This window comes from Falco naumanni, chromosome 15 (genome assembly GCF_017639655.2).
Source record: "Falco naumanni isolate bFalNau1 chromosome 15, bFalNau1.pat, whole genome shotgun sequence".
In the NCBI taxonomy this organism is placed as follows: Eukaryota; Metazoa; Chordata; class Aves; order Falconiformes; family Falconidae; genus Falco; species Falco naumanni.
In genome coordinates, this window is record NC_054068.1 from 187,640 (window position 1) to 208,310 (window position 20,671).

The window sequence follows — 20,671 nt, forward strand, 5'->3', positions numbered from 1 at the left end:
GCTTCCAGCAAACAGACACCACAGAGGGTCTATCTGTTTCTGTATGGGTGAATAGAAGGTAATGTACCTAAAGAAAAGTACCTGCGCGTGGCCTGCAGAGAGCTGAGCTGGAACCTGGCAGCTGCACTGCAGGACAGATCCCAAGGCGTTGATGACTGTCCACAGGGGACACAGGCTCTGCATGCCAGGACACCTGGAGAAGCTGCAAAATGCTCTGCATTGCCAGGGGGAGCACAGGGCGAGGCAGGGGCAGTCGTTCTGCCCTGGTATAAACCCCTGGTGCACTCGTGCCTGGAGTGCTGCTCAGAGATGTAGTCACCACACCGCGAGATGGCTGTAGGGGAGGCGGGAGGAGGGCCAGGGAAGAGCGGCGGGCACGGCAAGGGAAGCGGGGTCGCAGCGAGGGGAGCTGGGCTGCTGCTGCGCGGGGAGGAGTGAGAGCCGGGCGCTGGGCCCGACAGGGGAAAGGGGCGACGGGCCAGGGCTGGAGGCGGGCGGTGCCGCGCAGGCCGAAGGCAGGACACCAACCCGCAGCACCGAGACGAGCGGCGTTATGAAGGCCAGTGGCCGCCCGGCTGCCCGCGGCCGCGCCGGGGGGAGCTCCAGGTGCGTGCGACTGGGGGGGGGCCGGGCGCGGCCGCGGACACGGGGCCCGCAACGGTCCCTCGGGCGGGCCGGGCCCGGCCGGGCTGGGGGCGTCACCCCGCGGAGGAGCCGGCCGTGGCGGAGCGGGGCCAGCCCCGCGCACCGCGAACCGGGCGTCCCGGGGCGGGCGGGCGGTAAGGGGAGCGGGCGTTCGGGAGGCGGCCGGGAGAGGAGGGGGCTCGTCGGGGCGGGTAGGCGGCCGTGAGGGGGAACGGGGCTCGGCGGGGCGGGCGGGCAGCCATGAGGGTCCCGGGTGCGTGGCCGCAATCCCCGCCGCTGTCTCCCCTCAGCGCCGTGCCCGGAGCGGAGCCGCAGGAGCCCCCGGGAAGCCGCACCGCCGCGCCGGGGCTGCTGAAGTGCCGCCGCTGCCGTTACCTGCGCACGGGCCGGGGTGAGCGGGGGCGGGGGGGCTGTGGCGGCCGGGGCCTCCGTGCCGCTGGGGCGGGCCCTCTCGCTCCTGCCCGGCGCCCGGACCGCCGGGGCTCGGGGGCCTCCGCGGGGGCCGCGGACCCACCCCCGCCCTCCCCTTGCAGCCTCCTGCCAGGCGGTGCAGGCGCTACTGGCCCTGCTGGCCCTGGTCTGCGGCTCCGTGTCCTGCGGCCCCCCCGGGGGGTACACGGGCCTCCCCGACGCGGGCGGCGTCTATTACTACCAGTACGGCGGGGCTTACAGCGGCTTCGGCGGAGCCGAGGGGGAGAGAGCCCAGCAGCTCGACCAGCGCTTCCACCTGCTGAAGCTGCCCGCGGGAAGGGCAGCGATGGCCGCGGGAGGGGCCCTCCTGCTCTTCTCCTGCCTTCTCGTCTTGGTTGGTGTTCTGCGGCTACCCTGGCATTTCCCAGCGTGGCTGCTACTTGAATGCATCCTGGACACAGTGATTGCGGTTGGCATGGTGCCCGCTCTGTACTGTTTCTTCAGTTTTCTGCTGGGGGTCTATAATTCATCGGTGTGCAAAGAGAGAGAGCTGTTGTATCAAAGTAAAGGCTACCAGGGCTTTAAATGCAGCCTGCATGGGGCAGAGATCGCTACTGGCCTCTTGGGCTGCGCAGCTGGCATGGCATACCTGCTGGGGGCCGGCCTCGCTGCCAGGGCATACAGGACAGTTCACAAACTGAAACACAATCCAGAACAATTATATGAGGTATAGAATGATTCCTCCACTCCAGTAACAGTCATGATTTTTCCCAGCCTCTTTGCTTTTCCTTGCTTCTGGGCAGTGCCTCCTTAAAGCTGCAGCAGAGCACACACGGAGTGCTCTAAATACGGTACAGTCAAGCTGTTCCTAACTTGAATCTGCATTATTGAATCATTAGTGGACACTAAGTTTAGTCCGATGGCTTGTCCTCATCTGGCAGCTGTCTCTTTAGCAGAGAACGACTGTCCCCATGTAGGTGACTAGCAAGCTGCTTGCTCCCCACACAGCCTTCCCGTCCTCGGCCAGCTGGCTTGCTCTCCAGAAACGTCTTGCTGGAAGTACTGCTGCTATGTACTTACACTGGTGAACAGCTTTCTGTAGCTGAAACTGTCCTTGCAAAGAGCATGTGGCTGTTCACTGAGATCAGTGGCAGCTAAGGACTGCTTCCTCGTAGGCCTCTTGGAACTTAACAGGGCAGTCGGGAGATGGCATTTACAGAGCTATTGGAGAATCCTGAAATAAACTTGCAAAACAATGAATACACTCAGCCTAGCTTGCGACAGAATGCCTTTTCCAACTCTCCTGGCAAGGGCATGGTTTTTTATGAAATGGTCTTTTATATAACTTTGTATACAACAGTTTCGCTTAAAAAGATGCCCCGAGTTGGGATAATCAGACAGAAGCTTTAAGAGCTCAAACAAGTGGCTTAAGATAGAAGTATACTTTTTTTCAAAATACATTTTTAATACACAAGTTGGGGAAATGAGATTCTGCTCTTGTATTATTTTTTTAAAAAAGGTGAAATTTACTTTGTAAAAAAAAACTTCTATAGGAAATTTAACAGGGAAAAGTAGCACTAGAATCACAAAATCATGCGTCGGAATGAAATGTCACTTCAGAGTAGTGTCCACTATGTGCACTGTCCATATGAAGATGGAACCACCACTGGTCTCACAGACCAGTTCTGCCCGTATTAAAAAAAAAAAACAACCAAACTAAACATACCAGAAATGTGCTTTGTCTCGGATGGCTCTCAAGTTTCACTGGCACCAGTAACAAAATCCTCCCAATTACCAAAACCATGGAACATTGTTGGAAGTAGAGATACAAAAGTAGAACAAATGCTAACTAGGAACACACCAGGTACTCTGGGGTTTGTTTGATTTCTCCTCCCTTTTGAGAAGCTAGATGTACCGAGCGTCTCAGCACAGGGCTCTCTATGGGCAGTCCACTGTGGTCTTTAATTCTTTTAATGATTCTGTATTTCCTGTTTGCTGCAGCTACTTCTAGAGAGCTGTACAGTACTATTTAGAGCAAGTTCACAGGGCAGGATTCCTCTGGCAGCATACAGAAAGCTGCCTAATAATTGGTATTATGGATTCTACCCTCACAGTGTTCTGGCAAGTAGCTTTTGTACGCAAGGCTGATGAGTGAAGTAGCACAAAGAGCTCAACGAAGGAGAATCTACAGCACAGCTACTGCTAGCCGCAACTATGTTTGACTTTGATATTGCACAAATTCCCCTCCAGCACAGTAACGGAATCAGAATATATGGTTAGATGAAAGTAAAAATCTTTATTGCTACGTCAGCTGAAAATCTGATGCAAAAATATTCTTCCTTCCTGGACTGCTCTATACATCTGAATAAAGCATCAATGGAATAGTGTTTTCATTCTTGTGTTATTTGCCCCTCCAAAGCAATACATAGGCCACAGTGCTGAAGGTGCATTCATTGCACAACCTGCTCCCATACATGATAAAAATGGGGATTATTATAGGTGCATGCTAGAGTGGGATACAGAAAATATTCTCCTTTTTAAAACAAAATCATGAAAAAAGATTATTTAATTAACAGTTGATGTGCTCCAATATTTCTTTAACATGCACTGAGTCATATGAGTCAAGTTGAAAAAAGTTAACTTTTAAAATACGAAAAAAAGAGGAAAAAAATAATACTGGACTCTTCAGACAGCAATGGAACAGCAGGCAACAATTCCACAAAACTGAAGAGGTTGGCAAGTGACAGAAGGAGTGCAGAAATTCCTGAAGTCCGAGGACATGAGGTATGGCCGAATATCCTGTGTACTAAGGGAAGGATTTCAGGCTTCACAGCAGCCTGTCCCCATGCTTCTTCGTGGAACAGGATTTTACCCTCCCCATCTAGCTGAAGATCCTGATCAGGTCCCAGCAATCTGTGACACTGCCTCCATCAGGCCTGGTGCTGGGGGCAGCCTGGAGGCTCATCCCTTACCCTTAATACTTGGGCCCCAGCTACACTCACTGAATGTAACCTTTATGGGTTCCTTTCGTGAAAGCCTTTCTGGACAGGACAGGGCAGACAGGTCAGTGCCTTTAGAGTACCTGCTCTCAGTGAGCATGGCCAGAACTACTGAAGAGATAAGACAAATGAACTCATCAGCCTTAAGGTGACAGTGCCCACACGGAGCACAGCAGGTCTGGCATGGCCTAGCAGGGACAAGACAGCCTGATGACCCCAAGCTGGGAGCTTCTCTCCGACAGCAAGTCTGTTAATGAGTGGGACATTCTTAGTGATGTGGCTCTGTGGAGATGAGGTATCTGCACAAGAACCACATAGAAAAAGATCAGGCAAGAGACTGGAGAACAGGAAGAGAACTGGGAAAACACTTGATATCCTCTGCTACGAGTCCTTCACGGGACTTGCCAATTCATACCTGTTCCACCTACAGCAGTGTTCCCAGGGAGCTTGAAATCTAAGGTGGTGTTAATAAGTGAGGTGAGGAGGACAAAGGAGAAGCTTGCTGCCTCCAGGGAGGAAGGAAAAGAAAAGGGGTTGGCGGAGGGAAGCACTCGGGATGTGTTGCCCAGGGTAAGACTAACAGTTTCTAACAGTAGCTTAAGCAGAGAGGGCCATGGACTCCACCTGGCGTGAGAGAACAAGCCATGTTCTGCCCTGGCAGTTCACACCCACAGAAAACAGCAGCTGGCTGCACTAAACGCCCTTTCTGCTTCAGAACCAGAAACAGCACTGGAGAAAGCCTAAGGAGGTATTCCTTGCATTCCATTCCGACACCATCGTGAAGAAGAGGAGCAGCTCACAAATCTGCAAGCTCCATTGCAGAGTTCTGGTTTATTTAGTCCTTCCCCACTGAGCGAGGTAGAGCCATTCATGACTACCTCCTTGTGGCAACGCCATCTGTCCACCCAATGCCACTGGTTCAGGCTGGCAAGGACACACTGGATTTTCCACATCAGTGCAAGAAAGGCCTGATTTGCATTAACACCTACTGCTCTCCTAGTGCAAGGTTTGTCACAGTCTTACTCAGAAATTAGTATTTCTGCACTTTGTCAGTCCCATACTGCACAGAGGCTGCTTTGCAGCCATGTCGGGTATCAGAAAGTGTCGGGCTAAGCACCGGTATTTGGTAGAATTCTCACCAGTGACAAAATTAAAAGTTGCAGTCAAATACATTGGGATGAACTTTTTCTTTCTGCATACTTATATGAAGAGAACATAAAAGAGATCTGGGGTTTAGTTTTGGAATCTTTTCTGCTGCTGTTTCTCTGCCTAAGGGATTCAAATGCTGCTGTTGCTGTGATTCTAAGAACTAGCTTTTCTCTCCATTTCCAAACGAAACAGGGATTTAAACAGCCAAAATTTGTGAGAGTAAACTTTGGGAAAGGTTGGGTTGTTTCATAATTATACTGTAACTAGCACAAGGTATCTCCTAAAATGTTGTGCTCTCATGTGTGGTAAAAAATGCATTTTTTTTCCTAGCAAGAAGAAATTAAAGGTGCTTTGAAATCTCAGTAAAACTCCATTAGATTTTGTCGAAAGATCTATATTGACAGAATCCCACAAGTAGTCTGCACAGTATTGGCTTCTGAGCAAGGCCTGAATTAGGTCCAAAAACATACAACTCAAGCCCCTCAGAGCTCTTGAGAAGAAACTTTCAGGTTTTCTTCATAAATATAATTAATAAAGAAGAAAAGGCACTAGCCCACATTACAGTCAGGATTATTGTACCACTGACGTGACAGGGGCAGTTGCTGTACGGCTCTGCCAGCTAGGGAAGACAGATCTGCATGCTACGGGGGCAATGGTCTTTTCACAAGCCTTACACAAGATGACAACATAGGCAGCCAACTTACACCCTGCACCAGAAATCCTAATGGAAACACAACACGTCTGCTGAGTGCAGGCTGGCCAGTTCACCATTAGCGGGACCATTTTAAACATCTTTTCCAGTGCTGATAAAGATGTTATGAAGGTGAAAAGTTCTGGTTTTCCTTTTGCATTGAAAGCTGAGCAGGAACAAGTACGCTTTCACCTTGTTTGTGGCCAAATTGGGCACGTACCATGAAATGCAGGTTGCTGTGGCTTTGGAATAGGACTTCTGTTTTCAGGGGGAAGCAAAGATGCTGTAGCTGACAGCGCAGAGGTTTGTGTTGGTAGAACAGCATTGAATGCATCCCCAGCACAGGAAGGGCAGTCCCACTGCTCACTAGCCTTAGAGCAACACACCACTGCTTGCAACTTGCTCTCCTCTTAGACAGACTACTTCACTGGAACAAGCACGAGCTCCTGGTTTCGTCCCACATCTTCTGGATACAGGAAGCCTCTACTGTGAAGCATCCATGATAGAGGTGGCCAAGCTGCTCCTTGAGCTGAGTCTGCGCTCTGCAGCTAGAAGCACAAGCTCTACTTGTTACCTTAATCAACCAGTCCAGAGCTGATCTTCCCTATGCTCCATGTAAACACATCAGTAGGCACCTGCTTATCACTCAGCTGTGTATTTTCACACCCTTCATGGGCTGATCCCATCATAACCCTCACTCTAGATTGCACCAGTGCTCATCAGAACACTGGTACCCTGAGTTTTCCACTGCCCTAACTATCCATTGGGAAAAGCCCTCACCACACCTGCTGTGCAATGCTCTCTCCCTTAACCCTAAATAATAAAGTGCTGGGCTTAAGAACAGCTTAAGTGCAATCAATAAAAGTGCTTGCAATTAATGTAGGAAACCATTCTTAGGTCAGCTTCATTACAACTGGCTGTATTCTTTCAAGGAATAACAAAGTCAGGTGCTGGGCAGGGGGGCTGCGTAAGAAATATTCACAGGACTCCAAACACTGAACATTGCCCTCCCCTTCAGCAGCCTCCTCACCCCTCCCCCCCACCCCCATATGCCAGCCCCTTTCCTGCAGAGCTGGCAGAACCTCAGGGTTCAAGGAGTTACAAGCAGGTGGTGGAACACCTGCCTTCTTCCTAGTGCTTGCACAATTTCCAGACAGTCCCTAACACAGAGCTCAGCTGCTGGTCTGAGTGCTCACAGAACAACTGAGACTCTACAGTGAAAAGTGGACAGCCTAGACCTTAGCACTCCCAATTCTCCCTCAACGACTCCATTAAGGAAGCAGCAAATGCTTGTACTCCTTGCAGGGCCCAGCTCCCCTTGGAGGGCAAGACAGCCCCTCTGGGACAGAGCTTCCTGGGACAGACAATGTGGGAGCAGTACTTGTAGGGTTACAAAGCTGTGTCAAACTCCTCTGGCAGAATCGCTGCGTGTTCCTCTTTCTGCTCCTGATCCAATCCATTCTCCTGGTGCTGCTTTATTTGTTCCTTTACTTCCTCCTCCAGATCAGGTGGCACCACAAATTGATCTTCTGGTTCCATCTGGGATGGAGCCGCAAAATAGCCAGTCTTCTTCTTGGGTGCTTCTGTGGCTACTTCAATGAGGTTGAGGCTCTCCTCCAAGGGCACTATGGAGCCATTGGAAAGCTTCTTTCCATAGAGACAGCACGTGGAAAGAGATTTTTGAAGTTCACACTTTTCCTTGACCCCTCTCTGCACAGTGTTGCTGTTTACACTGTTCTGTCTCCGAATGATGAGGACAAGCCCAGAGTCATCCTCTGGCCCTGGAGCAGAGGACCTGTACTCTGCAGGAGGTTCAGACTCCAGGCCCTTTCCTTTACAGCAGTGGATGTCCACCTCCACCTCCACTTTACTGCCATTTGTCATCACACCTTCCACAGGCTGTTCATCATCGCTATCCAGACCATTATCAGACTGGTTGCTGGAGAAGGTGGCACTGGAAGGTTGGCGCTGAAAGATGCTCGAGGGGGGCACAGGATGTAGGCTGCAACGTCGCTCTTGTCGTGGTAGCAAACTGCCATCAAGACCAACAGCACTGTGTTCATCTGAAGCAGTAGAGCCCACCTCACTGCTCACCTCAGAAGCAGACAGTTCACTGCTGAATTCTGAGGCAATTCCACTGCTAGATGAAGGTGTCACTGGCTTGGTGGCAGAGGAACTAAATCCCCCAGCAACTGGCAGAGTGAGGCCATGCATCTCACACGTGCAGCTGTCCTCACTGATGTTCAGACACACCACCATTGCACCTACATTGTCTTGGCACCCATAGCTTTGGGCTAAAGTGCAGAGTTTCTTCGCAGCAGCTAGCGGGTCATGTAGGTGGCGCACAGCTGAGATAGCCTCTGCGTAAGACAGGTGTTCCCAGAGAGATTTGTTCCCTAGAAGTAGCAGCTCATCTTGTACAGTCAGTGGAATGGAACTGACATGTGGTTTGGGCAGGATCCAAGGATGCAAGTACGTGCAGCCCAGCATCCGAGTACAGCAAGTCACACCATTGACCTTATTATCCTGCAGACAAGAGAAACAAGGCAGCAGTGTCAGATCTGCTATTAGATCATGTGGAAAGCAGTCTTTCCCCTGCCCATGTACTGGTTTGGAGCCTTGATAAATGCCAGTACATTTATACTTATATAAATAAATATATACTTTATACCATACTCCTACAGTATAGGAGAAAGGGATTTAGGCCCAAGTACCACAGAACAGAGATTCACTGTTCCTGATCATCAGGTATGGCAATTGCCCATCATCCATGCTGGCAATAACACACTTTTCTCCCACAAGACTTTTTGTGACATTCTGAAGAATTGCAGCAAACTACTCTGAAACGTGCAGTTAGACTACCTGCAGCACATTGCTCAGAGAATCCCGCTCATGAGTATTATGAAACTTATTTTTTCAGTATGAGCAAGATAGTGACTTTTCACTTTCCCATTGCAAGGCAGATTATCCAGACATTAAATAATTTGTGTATTTTCTGAACTATTTCCTTCTTTATTAACACATAACTGCATCCAGAAACTACACTGCAACCTGAGGAAGAAACAAGTAGGTATCTCACACTACTGCTGCAACTTGGAGGTACTGCCACCTTCCCGTTTCTGCTAGACAGCCCCCTGGCCTGCCTGGCACTAGCCTCCTGGACAGAAAACTGCCCGCAGCCCTCAGTCCCTTTTCCAAGTCAGTGCATACAGAGCACACAGCTTCCCCATTGTTTTGAATTTAATTTCTGTGTTCTTAATTTCTTTCAACACAAAGGATGTTTCTTAACATCCTTTGGGTGTTACACATTGCTGCTGCTGCTAAGTAACCAGCAGAGGACACATGCAGGGAGGTCTCCTTAGACAATGATTTCACTTTTATTTTTCAGAATCCATTTATCACCCAGTCTTTAAACCATTTAAATGCGCTACACTGATTTCACAGTTATTTTTAGTCAGAGTGCTACGGGATGTATAGCACCTTGCAGAGCCATAATTTATTAAGAGATTATCCCCCCGATTATAAAACCTGATACTTTTTTAAAAAGACCCACTGAGCGTAAAGCTAGTATGACTGGCACTGATTTCTCAGATCTTCACCAATGACATAACTTTCCAGTTCACTGCAACTTCCCTGTTATTTCCAAGTTTTTAGAAAGCTACCCTTTACAGAGTTCTCCAGAAATAATTTTAATACTTTCACATAAAACCAATGAACACGAACATTTCTGTCTTTTTTTTTTTTTTACCTGTAATATACTTTATATCCATGTTCCGTGTGTCTCAAGGGCCACTAATCCTGTACATTCACCGAGTGAAATGTGGAAGAAATCCAAAGAGAGGTAACTCGAGTCACACTTGTTAGGAAACACCAAAGACATTTTGTGGGTTTTGAGACAAGATGACTTCCCAGGCCCTGCCCTGTTCTTCAGTGGCTCCTCTCCACACTCACCCAAGTCACGCAGACCTGGCTAGCTGGGGAGGTCCCAGCTGACTGGAAGTTAGCAAATGTGACACCCACCTACAAGAAGGGGCAGGAGAAGGATCCAGGGAACCGTGGGCCTGTCAGTCTGACCTCATGATCTGCTTCCTCTTTCAGATGATCTTTGTACATGTTGTCATCTCACTGCACGTACAGGACAACCAGTTGATCAGGCTCGGTCAGCATGTGTTTATGAAAGGCAGGTCCCAACGGACAAACCTAATCTTCTGTGACAAAGCGACCCACTTAGTGGATGATGGAAAAGCTGAGGATGGTGTCTACCTGGAGCTACTGGAGACACTGGCTGCTCACAGCCTGGACAGGTCTACTGTTTGCTGGATGGCTGAGCCCAAAGAGCAGTGGTGGAGTTACATCCCGCTGGCACTGGTCACGAGTGGTGCTCCCCAGGGCTCAGTGCCGGGGCCGGTTCAGTTCAATATCTTTATCAATGAGCTGGACAAGGGGACTGAATGCACCCTCAGTAAATTTGCAGATGACATTGATCTGCTGGAGGGCAGGAGGCTCTGCAGATGGGTGTGGGCAGGCTGGGCCGATGGGTTGAGGCCAATTGTATAAGGTTCAACCTGGCTCAGTGCCAGGTCCTGCACTTGGGGCACAACAGCTCCCCGCAGCGCTGTGAGCTTGGGACAGAGCAGCTGGGAAGCTGCTGGGTGGGCAAGGGCCTGGGGGTGCTGGTTGGCAGCTGCTGAACATGATCCAGCAGTGTGCCCAGGTGGCCAAAGCGGCCAACAGCATCCTGGCTTGTGTCAGAAACAGTGTGGCCAGCAGGACTAGGGCAGTGATCGCCCCCCTGTGCTTAGCACCAGTGAGGCCACACCTCAAATCCTGTGTTCAGTTTCGGGCCCCTCACTGCAAGACAGACATTGAGGTGCTGGAGCATCTCCAGAGATGGGTAATGGAGCTGGGGAAGGGTCTGGAGCACAAGTCTTACGAGGATCGGCTCAGGGAGCTGGGGGTGTTTAGCCTGGAAAAAAGTAGGCTCAGTGGGAACTTGATTGCTCTCTACAACTACCTGAAAGGAAGCTGTAACAAGGTGGGGGGTCAGTCTCCCAAGTAACAATTGATAGGAGGAGAGGAAACAGTCTCAAGTTGTGCCAGGAGAAGTTTAGATTGGACATTAGGAAAAACTTCCTCTCTGAAAGGGTTGTCAAGCACTGGTACAGGCTGCCCAGGGAGGTGGTGATGTCACTGCCTCTGGGGGTATTTGAAAGACGTGTAGACGTCGTGCTGAGGGACATGGGTAAGTGGTGCACTTGGCAGTGCTGGGCTAACGGCTGGACTCAATTTTGAAAGTCTTTTCCAACCTACATCATTTCATAATTATATGAATATGGACCTCCCCTCCTTTAGCTCCACACTCATCATCTTTCCTTCCTCTATCCCTAAGTCATCCTTGGCATCCCATACCTGTAGTTCACAGGCCATAATGTGCGTTTTAGGAACATGTCATTCTGAATAGCTAATCGGCAAGAGAAGCACCACCAAGTCACTTGAACACCTTCACGCTATCCTCCCCTCTGTAGTACTGTGCAGGCAACAGAGCTCATGTGTTTGTACCAAGCTTTTACAGGAGGGTGGAAGTGAAGAGGGTCCAAACCAACCTCTGTTATAATGGCTTTTTGCTCCTTGACTCTCTTGGCTTCTTCTGAACATTGTTCAAGGCTGAAGACTTTGGAGAGAGGCAGTGGTTTTCCGCTTCGGCACAGAATGGCTTGGCACGTCCCCACATTGGCCACCGTCAAAGAGAAGTTGCTGGCTGGATCAGCCACATCATGACGAATATAGCACAGGACAGCAGAGGAACCCAGCTTCTGTCCAGCCATGCCCAGCTTCCTGTTGGAAGAGAAGGTGTAGGAAGGCTCCAGACTCCAGTGACAGGCATTCTGGAGGGCTGCCTCACCCCACCTAACACATTAAGTGATATACCTATGCAGGTCCCACCAGGACCAGCTTGCTCACCGTCCTACCTGTGGGAGACCAAGAAGGTGTTGGACATGAACATGGTGTCTGACTGCTGTACCTCCTCCAGGAGCACATCGGCCATGGTGCACTGCAGCAAGCGCGGCAGCTCCTCATTCTTGTCACCATCAAATATGCCATACACAGCCTCCACTCCCTCTGCAAAGCTCCCCAGCGCCAGGGATGACACACACAGCCTGTTAGAAAAGCACACAAGCAAAGTTAATGTCTCAAAAGATTACACGGTCCCCCAAACCACAGCCAGCAGGCACCTTCCCGTGAGTGCTGTTCTCACAGGGCAGCAAAGCCATTGTCCCTACAGTCACTGCCCCATGAGATGTACAGCTGCATTTTATCACTGGAACTCCTGAACCCTCCTTGACCACACTCAGGTCTAGAGGGCAGCGGGCACAGCCAGCAAGAGAAAGATAAGCATCTCTGCCAGGGTGGGAAGCAAAGTCCAAGTGTCTCAGGATAAGCATGAAAACAGAGGGAAAGGACAATGCAGAGGCTTGAGTTACCAAGACTTAGCAAGAGATCTGGAGAGACAGAGGGACAGATGAGCTCTTGAGCAGAACGGGTCTGCTTGGGTCCTTAGCAGTGTACAACACCTAGCACCCTGAGAAGACAAAGTGTCAGCATCCAGCAGACCACAATACTCACTTATTTCTTTGGCCTGCCATCTCAGCTACTCCATGACTCCAGAAGGCAGAACTGAGCGCTGAGTCTGCCGTAAGGGAGGGCTTGGCATCAATCTTCAGTGTGGTAATGTGACTACAGAGGGAGAAGAACAGAAGTCATTCTCTCCTGGACGCTGCTGAATAGTTAGTGTCCAAAGGACCTTGTCCAGTCTAGAGTTTTAGACAGCAGCCTGAGGAAAGAACTGCACCAAGGAGAGGAGTTCAGGGCCTTGGCCTTCTGGAGATGTCTGGCTGCTTATGCCAGAGACAGCTGGGAGAACCTCATACCACCTGAGAAACCGTTTGCTGGCTCTGATGATTTGGACCAAAAGGCTTTGCCCTTCCTACAAGACTGAAAGCTTCAGCTGCCACAGGCAGGGAACATTACAACATTATCCAGTGCTGTGATACACACTTTACTATCCCATTTTCCATCCTGGGAAGGGTTACCCTTCCCTGTGCAGGACACTATTGGGTTGGCACCTCCATGGCTCACCTGAAGATGTCCAGTGTCTTATGTTCTAGCACCAGGTTTGTGTTTCCGCTCAGGTCCAACTCTTGCAAGGCACCTGGCAGTGCCTCAGGGATTAGGATTTCAGTTAAATCATTGCAGCTCAAGTCCACAAACTGCAGTATCAAAAAAAGCACAATGAAAAATAAAATACTCTCTGTTCTGTCATGTGATCAGTTACTCCAGCACTCCTTCCAAACACTGCATGATCCCACTACTGATTGTATCCCACAAACAGGTCATGAAAATGGGTCTGACCTATCAGTAGAAGAACAATTTACAAGCAGCAAATACTTACAACCTGAAATAGCCAGGACTCCAGTACTGAAAGAATAGGTCATGCTGAAGATAACAGGTGGCTGCTTATATATACAAACCTGCCTAGCTATGTAACACTCCCTACTGTCTCAAAAGGTAAACCAGAAATACACAAAGTCAGAGACAGAGGGTAAAGATCAGTGAGAGAAAAGCCATCTTTGTTCAACTCAGAAAGGCGACTCAGATGCATATTCTGTGCCTTCTTCTTGGGCTGATCAAGGAAAATGCCGGTATCTCCATTTTCTCTCCTAGCAGTTTCTCTTCATCCTCCAACCCAAACTTTCCCAATATCTCTTTACCTTCTCTGTAAGAATACCTGAATACGGGGCAGATGCAGGATCTCTGGAAAGATGCTGATTTCATTAGAATGTGCAATAAGTGTATGAAGTAGCTTGCAGTTTGCCACTGTTGTGGGAATTGTTTTCAGTTTGTTGCCACTCAGATTCAGTTCTTCCAAGTGCTCCAGCTTACCAAGTTTGCTGAAAGAGAAACAAAAGAATACTTTATCTTATAGGCAAGAACTTGTCACTTTCTGAACCTGAGATAAGGTATCCATAGACACTGCCCTTTATGACCTACATTTCTAATTTATTGATAGGAGACCAAAAGTCCTAAGAGATGCTGCAGTAAGAGCTCAGGGTCCCCAGGCATGGCTTGTATCTATATACAACTGAAAGGTGCCTTCACCCTGATTTCTAAAGCCCTGAAGCAGAAGACTATAGTGTCTTAATTTGAAAATGCAAAACCCCCTAAGCTGTGTCAGTGTACTTTGGTGGGAATAAACAGTTTTACAGGAAAGCGGTTCTTTAGCCTGACTGATACCAGCAATAATCATGGCAAAGCTTGCACAGATGCAATCCATACCAAATTAATCATGCTGACATGATTAATAAAAAAAACCCTTAGATTTTTGTGTTAATGTAAGTGAATGTGCTCATTTCTGTGAGACCACAAATTAAGCTGTCGCAGAAGTCTATCAGTATAGCACTAGTTCTCTACTATATTCTAAAAAAAATATATTTGATACCCCAAAACTGGATTGCAGAAGATACTGAAAAGTAATAATGAATTAAGAATTCAGTGTAAGTCCTTCCAGTAGGGTTCTGTGGGGAGGCACTTTTGATTCAATGACAGTCAATAGATCAGTGATTAATAAGAAAAACATATACACACTCACCAAATTATACCTAGTAAAACTGGCAAAAAAATATGGTGGAAACTCATTTTCAGCATATAGCAATATGAACTACTTGGTGACATGAACTCACTGCAAGAGCACATGATTTAAATTAGCTAAGTAATGGTATGCACATGGGACCTTGTGCAAGTCACAGTTACAGAGGAAACAACCTTCAGAGACATGGCCCTGAAAAAGGCTTGAGTCAGATGAACAGGCACTGAGAAAAGAACAGTGTATAAAGATGTTGCCAGAAGGGGACTCAAGCAGATGCTCATGACCAGCATTATCTGCTGATGATTTTCAGTAAGTGCAGTGTCCAAGTTCTGCTGTCTACATAGCCACAAAAGGATTGACAATCTGGAAAGGATTCAGAGGAACCCTTCCCACATTAAGAAACTAAAAAAGCTGAGTATATTCATCATTAAGAATAGACAGCTGAAGTTTTATTAAGCTATGCTTGGAAAATCATAAAATCACAGAATGGTTTGGGTTGGAAAAGACCTTTAAAGATCATCCAGTTCCACCCCCTGCCAGGGGCAGGGACACCTGCCATAGCCCAGGCTGCCCCCAGCCCCGTCCAGCCTGGCCTGGGACACTGCCAGGGATGGGGCACCCACAGCTGCTCCGGGCAGCCTGGCCCAGCGCCTCGCCGCCCTCATCATAAACCACTTCTTTCTTCGGTCCAGTCTAAACCTACCCTCTTTCAGTTTAGAACCGTTGCCCCTTGTCCTGTCACTACAGACCTTGGTAAAAAGTCTCTCTGTGCCTTTCTTTTAAGTCCCCTTTATATATTGAAAGGCTGCAAGAAGGTCTTCCCAGAGCCTTCTCTTCTCCAGGCTGAACAACCCCAGCTCTCTCAGCCTTTCTTCAGAGGAGAGGTGTTCCAGCCACCTGACCGTTTCTGTGGGCCCCTTCTGGACTTGCTCTAACAGGTCCACCTCTTTCTTGTACTGGGGACCCCAGAGCTAGATGCAGTGCTCCAGGCAGGGCCTCCTGAGGAGCAGAAGGGGAGAATCCCCTCCCTCGACCTGCTGACCTTGTTTCTTTCCATGTAGCCCAGGACAGCTGGCTTTCTGGGCTGCAAGCACACATTCCCAGGTCATGTCCGATTTTTCATGCACCAGTACCCCAAAGTCCTTCTCTACAGGGCTGCTCTCAATCCATTAACTCCCCAGGCTGTACCGATATTGGGAATCGCCCTGACCCAGGTGCAGGAGCTTGCACTTGGCCTTGTTGAACCTCATGAGGTTTGCATGGACCCACTCCTCAAGCCTGTCAAGGTCCCTCTGGGTGACATTGGCTAGAGGAAAGGAATCAACTGCACCACAAAAAAATATCTGATACTACATAGTTTTCATACTAGAAAGACAGCATGATATACTGGTAAAAAGAAGTAGATAAATAATTCTCGCTGTAAAATAAGATGCATGCTTACACAACTGAGAGCAACTGGAATAACTTAGTAGGAACACATGGGAGCTTCCAGTCTCTTAAATTTCTACGCTGAGCACAGATTTATCTCTATTTCAACTCCAAATCCTAAGCCTGGTGCATTAATGGATTAAGTTATATGACTTGCACTGGGCAGTTCAGACAAGTCTGACTGAGGGTCTTCTGGCAAGAGTGAAAAGCAAAAAAATACAGCACAGCAAGCTGCCTGCCAGTAGCATTGAAGTTGCAAAGAAATATTACCTCATCCCCCCCGCACCCCGCCCCCAACCAGGTGGACAGGAACCACTACAGCCAACAGTACCCTGTGCCAATCCCCCGTAACACGCTGTTCCTCGGTGTGCACGTAGGAATGGCAGGCTTTTGTCATCAGGCCACAGGGAGAACATTTTGCTTTGACACTGATTCACATACAATTGCAGTAAGGCAGGCAACAGATCCTCCTGGTGGGCACCAGGTGCCCACCAGCCTTACTCATTTACCTTGCGGGGAAAGTCTGTAGGTTGTTGTTTGCCAGATGCAGGATCCGTAGGCTTGGGTGTCCCACCAAGACAGGGATGCATTGATCTGTGAGGTTATTATTGGTCAAGTAAAGCAGCTGCAGCATGCTCAGACTCTCCTCCCCTGTACATGCAGAGGGCAAGGACTCCAGGCTGTTTGCAGATGCATTCAGGTACCTGAGGCTAACCACAGCAAGTATAAAAATCAGACTTCACATCATCTAAACCACTCCCTTAACAGCAGGAAAAGGAGCTATACAAATGCCAGTGTGGACAGAGCAAAAGCATTAGACAGGAGGCCAGACAACACCGTGTAACATCCCTACTCACATTAAGATTTATGAGTCTACTACTGACTGACTAGCTATATAGCACTGTGGATGCACACAGCATTTTACAGTAAACAGAGCCTGTGGAGGGGGTGGGTAATACTGGTGGAAGCAGACTACATAAACTCCTACTCAGTCTTTAACAGAAGGGTTGACTCATGTCTGAACAGTTACAAAGGGTTGTTCATTTGCAAGAGTCTCTCTTGCTGTTCTCCAACGACCTGATGTACTTTCTGCTGTAATATCTGAAAATCTGTATGGCGTCTTTCCTTCGCACCTGAATTTACACACTACTTTTAAAGACAAAGCTCTTCAGGCAGTAACATGATCTTAGAAACAGCTGCAACTGAAGCTAATTTTTGAGCTGGCTGTTGGGTTAGGCAAGCCTCTGTTTCCCTGTAATTAAACAGTAACATGGACCGATTCCCTCAAATCAGCTTGACGACTTCCCTTAGAGAACCTGAATTCCCTCCTCATAAAGTGCATGCCTCATGATCTCTTATGCAAATGGCACCGTGCAAGGACAGTCACACAGGCATTACTATCAGCTTCTACAGCTCCAGATGTTAATGCAGACAAAAGATGCTCATTGCTGCCACTCACTTCAGAGCCTTGACAAAGAGCGTCTCTGGGAGTTTAGTCAACAGGTTGTGCTGAAGGTCTAGCACCTCTAGTGGAATGTGTTCTAGGAGAGGTGGAAGGCTCTGCAGACGATTGTGCCCCATCATCAACTTTCGAAGACTCAAGCTGCTGAGGATCCTAGAAAGACACAAGGTTTTCTGTGTCAGCTTGGTTCACTCCCCTCCACGTCCACAAAGTGAGAAAAGGTAGTATTTAATCCATTCTGATTTAACTGTACAGCACAGAAAAATTAAAATAAACTGATCCATAAAGTGTAAACAATGACAAAGCAGAAAACCACACGTGGTAAGGTGTCTCAGTCACTCTGAATGCTTGGAAGTATATCTACATTTCCCTCTGTGCTATCACAGATGAGTAACTTGTGATATGAGCCTGTCTATGTGCATATGCCCTAGCATTCACTCAGGCAGATAAAAAACATAAGTAGTCACAAAGAATGGATTTAAATGCCTTTTTTCACTTGTAAGCAGAAAGAAGTGCTCCCCCTGTCCCAACTTAAATTCAGAGCTTTAATCAGCTACTTAGCACTTCCGCATTAATTCTGAGGCTGTTGTCACATTCTCCAGAATTGCAGTGCTTATTGAGGGAAAAGGCCTCTATCCCCACAAACTGCAGAGAACTGCTTGCAGGAATTCTGAGAAAGGATATCTGGACATAGCCTAGAACCTCCCTGCCCATTTGTGTGAAGTGATAACTTGGGACTATGTTCCGAGAGCCCCATACAGAACAGCTTTGAGTAATTATACTGGAAGGGGGGAAATATTCAAATGCAGATACACCAATTTCCTTATTCAAGCTGACTTCTCCAGAGCTGGCTTGGGCATCTCCACTCAGCACTGTCATGCACCACTTTGATACAATTATGGTTTTGGACAACTTCAAGGTGAACTATACCACTTAATGCAAGGCTCTTCAAGCTTTAGTCTGCTGGATGAGCCTGATAAATGGCTGAAGGTCAACACCGGCGAAGTTCTAACTATGCACAAGATATACTTACAGCGTTGATGACAAATGAGATCCCCAATGGATACAGTAAATTCCAGCATTTCAGAATCTTTAAAAATACTTAAGCTTCCTTTCAGAATATATTATTTCTGTGTCCGAATCTTGCAAGTTCTTCCTGCATAACATACTTAAAATTTGGTCTTTTTCACCCATTGACATGGCTAAAATTATTTTCTAAGTTCTCATTATGGCATCCTCGTTACATCCTTTTCTTGCCTTTGATGTATATAGACCTGTCTCCAACAACCATTAAAATGCCACCGCTAAGATCACTTCGTATGCCTGCCGCTTTAATTGCTTCAACCTGCTCTCTGCACTTCCCCACCGTAACCTGCCCTTCCATTCACTTTCAGCGTAGTTTACTCTAGACATCGTGTCTCATTCATTACAATCACACCCCCACTAAACACACTTGTTAGGCTAAGAACATTTGTGCTTTGCTTCTTCCCGTGATGTCCCTTGGAGAAGTTGTTATAAATATCTGTAAAATTATATTAGTTCTTAGCTCCCCTTTACCACATTTCTGCAGAAACTGAAAGGGGAACAGGGAGAAAGGAGATGACTGATGACGTGTGCTGAAGCTACCTTTGAGATCAGCTGTATCACATCTCCAATACCTCCCTATGAAAGGTAACAGAAGAAATCTGTGGGGCAATGCAAGGAATATTATGGCCTCACCTATGACCCGTGTTTACAGACACTATCTTAACACAAATAAATCACAGCAGTATGTCCTACTTCAGCTGCAAACAGCTGCAGTGGAAGCTAGAAGCACAGGATGAAATTACCTGGCCCCTGTTATTCAAGAAGCTGATCTGGAAGTCAGTTCTTTCCAGCATTTGAATACAGAGTGTTTTTGACACTGCACAGAAAAAGTGGATTATATCTCTGCACAGCAAAGAATAAAGCAACTGAAATAGCACTGCTTCTCTCTCCCAGTCAGCTCACCATAGAAGAAAGCTCAGCTCTGTATAAGAAGGTTTGCTGACCTTGACGGAAGCTCCACAAGGAGGTTGTAGCTTGCATCCAAAACTTCCAGTTTCTTTGCCTCACAGGCCCAGTCTGGGACACACTGCAGTTGATTGCTGAGAAAAGCAAGGGGGAAAAGCTAGGCAGCAGCACTCCATAGGGAACATACTCTGTTTGAACACCGCATGAACAGCAGTGACAGCCAAACCAAAAACAATAGGCAGAAAACAGACAACAGTATCCAAGCTAGTCACATGGAATTCATCTTATGGCTAGCTGGGTAATGCAATCTGAGCTGGTGCATGGTTGGTAGAAAGTACTGACGCAAGACTCTGATGATCAGGCTTTTTTTTTATAGCACTGACTTCAGCAGAACAGAACACCCCTATGCTATCCTGCTATCGTGCTTCAACCCAGAACTGAAGCAAAAGGTGATCAGGTCCTCTGAACATCCTGTCTTACAGGTCTCACAATGCTGTTCCAAGGGCAGACATGGGTAACGAAGCCAACAGCAGAGATCACTGGCAGCTACTTGAAATGTTTGCTCCACAGATTCCCACCATTCAGCCCAGTAAGCTGCCACAAGTTCAGTGGTTCCTGCTTGGCTTTTTTTGCTGGTTACAGCCTACAGCTGCAGCCAGTCACCTAGACAGGTCATACTGGTTCAGGGGGACTTCTGGTCTGGGACACTTTCACCATGGTTCAGTGTTAGACTTTCCACTTCTATTGTGAAGATGGAGTCTTCCCTCAATTGCTCTTAACACTTCCAAAAGCTTAAAAGCCAGAAAATTTATGCAGGAAACAGCAAAGTGTCCAGATACTTGCTTTATATTCTGTGGTGTATCGTCACTTACTGAGAGAGTTCCAGACACGTCAGTTGACCAGGAACCGGATAAATATTGACAGCTGTCAGACCTGATGAAGTAAAGCAAATAATTATGATTTGCAGAGCTGCAGAGGGAAAACAGCACAGAGAAGCAGACTTGTTAACAAGTGAGACTCACAGCCTTACTTTATGGATACTCAAGGTCTCTACTCATCCTTCCCAAGACAGAGTTCACACTTCATACATCTGCCACGTGGCATTACAGCTTCTCACTATCCCATTTCTCCATCTGCCGTGTAGGGCACCAGAACAAAGGAGAATTGTGCTTTTATTTGTGGATTTCCAGACAGATCTCACTGGAAGCTGAATTCCTTGAACAGTAACTCAATACCACAACCTCACCCTG

General features: G+C 48.0%; 2 protein-coding genes across 9 annotated transcripts in view; one reads left to right on the plus strand and one right to left on the minus strand.

Moving 5' to 3' along the window:
• Nucleotides 1-363: 363 nt before the first annotated feature.
• Nucleotides 364-3,438, plus strand: MARVELD3 (MARVEL domain containing 3). The gene is made up of 3 exons (XM_040614888.1): nucleotides 364-606; nucleotides 936-1,036; nucleotides 1,179-3,438. The coding sequence occupies exons 1-3, from the start codon at nucleotides 554-556 to the stop codon at nucleotides 1,787-1,789; spliced, it is 765 nt and encodes a 254-aa protein (XP_040470822.1). The 5' UTR covers nucleotides 364-553; the 3' UTR covers nucleotides 1,790-3,438.
• Nucleotides 3,333-20,671, minus strand: part of PHLPP2 (PH domain and leucine rich repeat protein phosphatase 2) — a 40,920-nt gene continuing 23,581 nt past the window's right edge. For 4 of the 8 annotated variants that reach the window (XM_040614881.1, XM_040614882.1, XM_040614883.1 and 1 more), the window contains 10 exons: nucleotides 20,294-20,354; nucleotides 19,460-19,555; nucleotides 17,427-17,582; nucleotides 16,477-16,677; nucleotides 13,682-13,844; nucleotides 13,033-13,163; nucleotides 12,520-12,630; nucleotides 11,865-12,053; nucleotides 11,499-11,730; nucleotides 3,333-8,421 (listed from right to left, as the gene is read on the minus strand). In XM_040614881.1, the coding sequence (XP_040470815.1) occupies nucleotides 7,285-8,421; nucleotides 11,499-11,730; nucleotides 11,865-12,053; nucleotides 12,520-12,630; nucleotides 13,033-13,163; nucleotides 13,682-13,844; nucleotides 16,477-16,677; nucleotides 17,427-17,582; nucleotides 19,460-19,555; nucleotides 20,294-20,354 (2,477 nt within the window). In that variant the 3' untranslated portion in view covers nucleotides 3,333-7,284. Of the gene's footprint in view, nucleotides 8,422-9,915; nucleotides 10,104-11,498; nucleotides 11,731-11,864; nucleotides 12,054-12,519; nucleotides 12,631-13,032; nucleotides 13,164-13,681; nucleotides 13,845-16,476; nucleotides 16,678-17,426; nucleotides 17,583-19,459; nucleotides 19,556-20,293; nucleotides 20,355-20,671 lie in introns of those variants that run through there. The other 4 variants (XR_005831053.1, XR_005831052.1, XR_005831051.1 and 1 more) reach the window with 4 other exon arrangements.

Coding starts and splice junctions, on each gene's coding strand:
- MARVELD3 (XM_040614888.1), top strand. CDS start 554: ATGAAGGCCAGTGGCCGCCCGGCTGCCCGCGGCCGCGCCGGGGGGAGC. Junction 607..935: donor CGCGCCGGGGGGAGCTCCAG/GTGCGTGCGACT, acceptor GTCTCCCCTCAG/CGCCGTGCCCGGAGCGGAGC. Junction 1,037..1,178: donor TTACCTGCGCACGGGCCGGG/GTGAGCGGGGGC, acceptor CTCCCCTTGCAG/CCTCCTGCCAGGCGGTGCAG.